Raw genomic sequence first — 2,435 nt, forward strand, 5'->3', positions numbered from 1 at the left:
TGGAGAGGGGTCAGTGGAGGGGGGGTTAGTGGGGGGGTCAGTGGAGGGGGGGTCAGTGTCACATAATAACATGATAACTTTCATAACTCTTACCTCACACAGATGGACTTTCACAAGACTGAAAAACCTTCTCATCTTCTCTCCTGGTCATGGAGGTGTTCACTGTCCAAGAACCCTGACCTTTGACCCACTGGTCTGCCACAATGAGCAGCCAATCAGAGAAGCACTCTGTTTTCATCCAAATATAGAAAAACTTTATTCATTTTCAAAAATACCAGACATTTGGACTTCCTGCAGTTCAGATAAATATTTACCCACAGTAGAAAAACACTGTCCTACAGGTCAGAGGTCAGAGACGGATGTATGTGGTCAACGTGTTCCAGTTTGATGATGACATCATCTATGACATCACTGCTGCAGGTGTGAAACCAAATAAAAGTCTGAAGAAAATCAAAAGTGATGAAGCAGAAAAAACCCAAACTTTCCTTCTTCATTTTCCCAGCGGTTTTGATCCGAGCTTATATTTATATCTTTATTTATTTATATCTTTATTTATTTATATTTTTTTTTATTTATTTATTTATGTTTATCATAGTTATATATTTTCTTTGGTCCTGGAAGAAAAATGATTTTCTGCAGTTCTTTTTTTTTTAGGAACACTAAATGATTGTTATGTGAGTCTGGACTTCAGGTCACCCTGACCCTGACCCTGACCCTGACCCTGACCCTGACCCCAGACTGAGACCATGGAACAGAGAAGGTTCTTCTAAACAGAAAAGAAACACCAACAGAAGAGAGCGTTTTGAATTTTAAAAATTAGAAAATAAAACAAGGATTAAAAAAATCAAATGTGACCTGAGTCACAGTCAGCAGTGACAGCTGTGTGTGTGTGTGTGTGTGTGTGTGTTCTGTAAAGGCACTGATTCATTCAAGTTTTTTTTTATCGTTTCTAAAGACGAGCGCTGTGATTCCTTTTGATACCCTCACATCCAGCTGACCCACAGAGCGGGGTCAGAGGTCAGAGGTCGTTCTCTCCAGGCTTCACCTTAAAGTGACGAGTGTCAACTCAGCCGACGGCCAATCAGGACAGGTTTTGGACTTCTCTGCTCCGACCGATGTGACCTCGTCAGGTCACAGGTCACAGGTCAGGAGTCAGCCATCATCGCCATGATGACAAATACCAACCCTTAGAAAACACAGCAGGGGTTCAGAGGAGGTCGAGTGGCACAGTGGTAGAATCTGCCTGCCTGTGTAAACAGCGCCCACAAGTGGGAAGATTGAGAAATGTCTCTGGTCCAACATTCACCAGGAAGGAAAGATTCAAATGAGTTGGTTCAACTGGGGGGGGGGCGGGGGGTGGTGGAGGAATGGACAGATGAGAGACAGACAGAGGAGAGGAGGAGACAGATGAAGAGTGGAGGACAGAGGACACTGGAAGACATGTCCCACCTCCCTCAGGGTCCGTGGCTACAGTTCGGTGAATGAAGCTCAGCTGACGACGACTAACCCGGGGGAAACAGTTCTCAGAACTGAAGAAGAGACCAGGACAGTCCTCCAACCAGTGAGACCACAGCTGGTCCTCAGCATCAGTCTGGACAGACCAAGTCCAACCCCGTGTCAGTGTTGGTCTGTGTCCCCCGTCCGTCCTCTCCGACGCTGCAGTGTCTCAGTTCCTCTCCTGGTTAAAGTGCTCCAGGACCGTGGAGTTGGTCCTCTCAAACAGCCACTGCTGATTGGCTGAGGACGGATCACATGTGTTCATGAAGAGCCGTCGATCAGCGGGGCTGCTGTCGACGCAGCTGTTACTGACAGGGTGGTACAGACTCTTGTCCTGCAGCACAGACACAGATCAGAAGAACAGACCGGGAGGAAAGAATCAGTGATTACAACCAAAGACAACACTACACCTGGATCGTTCTCAAAATAACTGCCTTAACCTACGGACTTTGGTCTGAACTAAAATCTCTGATTTTCTCCATGGACTTTGGTCTGAACTAAAATCTCTGATTTTCTCCATGGACTTTGGTCTGAACTAAAATCTCTGATTTTCTCCATGGACTTTGGTCTGAACTAAAATCTCTGATTTTCTCCATGGACTTTGGTCTGAACTAAAATCTCTGATTTTCTCCATGGACTTTGGTCTGAACTAAAATCTCTGATTTTCTCCATGGACTTTGGTCTGAACTAAAATCTCTGATTTTCTCCATGGACTTTGGTCTGAACTAAAATCTCTGATTTTTTCCATGGACTTTGGTGTGGGTGGGTGTGGTCTATAAACTGAAGCCTGCAGGTGCTGATGGTTTGGATCATGACCCCCCCTCCCCTTCTTCCCTCCCCCTCTCCCCCCTTCTTTCCTTCCTCCCTTCCTTCCTTCCTTCCACCCTTCCTTCCTTCCATCTTTCCTCCCTTCCTTCCTTCCACCCTTGCTTCCTTCC

General features: G+C 45.9%; 1 protein-coding gene across 1 annotated transcript in view; it reads right to left on the reverse strand.

Annotated features, from left to right (window-relative positions):
• Window positions 1-231: 231 nt before the first annotated feature.
• The window catches only part of galnt10 (UDP-N-acetyl-alpha-D-galactosamine:polypeptide N-acetylgalactosaminyltransferase 10 (GalNAc-T10)), a 30,315-nt gene continuing 28,111 nt past the window's right edge, over window positions 232-2,435 (reverse strand). The window contains 1 exon segment of the mRNA XM_025065875.1: window positions 232-1,847. Coding sequence (XP_024921643.1) covers window positions 1,667-1,847 — 181 coding nt within the window. The 3' untranslated portion in view covers window positions 232-1,666.

This window comes from Cynoglossus semilaevis, chromosome 19 (genome assembly GCF_000523025.1).
Source record: "Cynoglossus semilaevis isolate Cse_v1.0 chromosome 19, Cse_v1.0, whole genome shotgun sequence".
NCBI classification, from domain to species: domain Eukaryota; kingdom Metazoa; phylum Chordata; class Actinopteri; order Pleuronectiformes; family Cynoglossidae; genus Cynoglossus; species Cynoglossus semilaevis.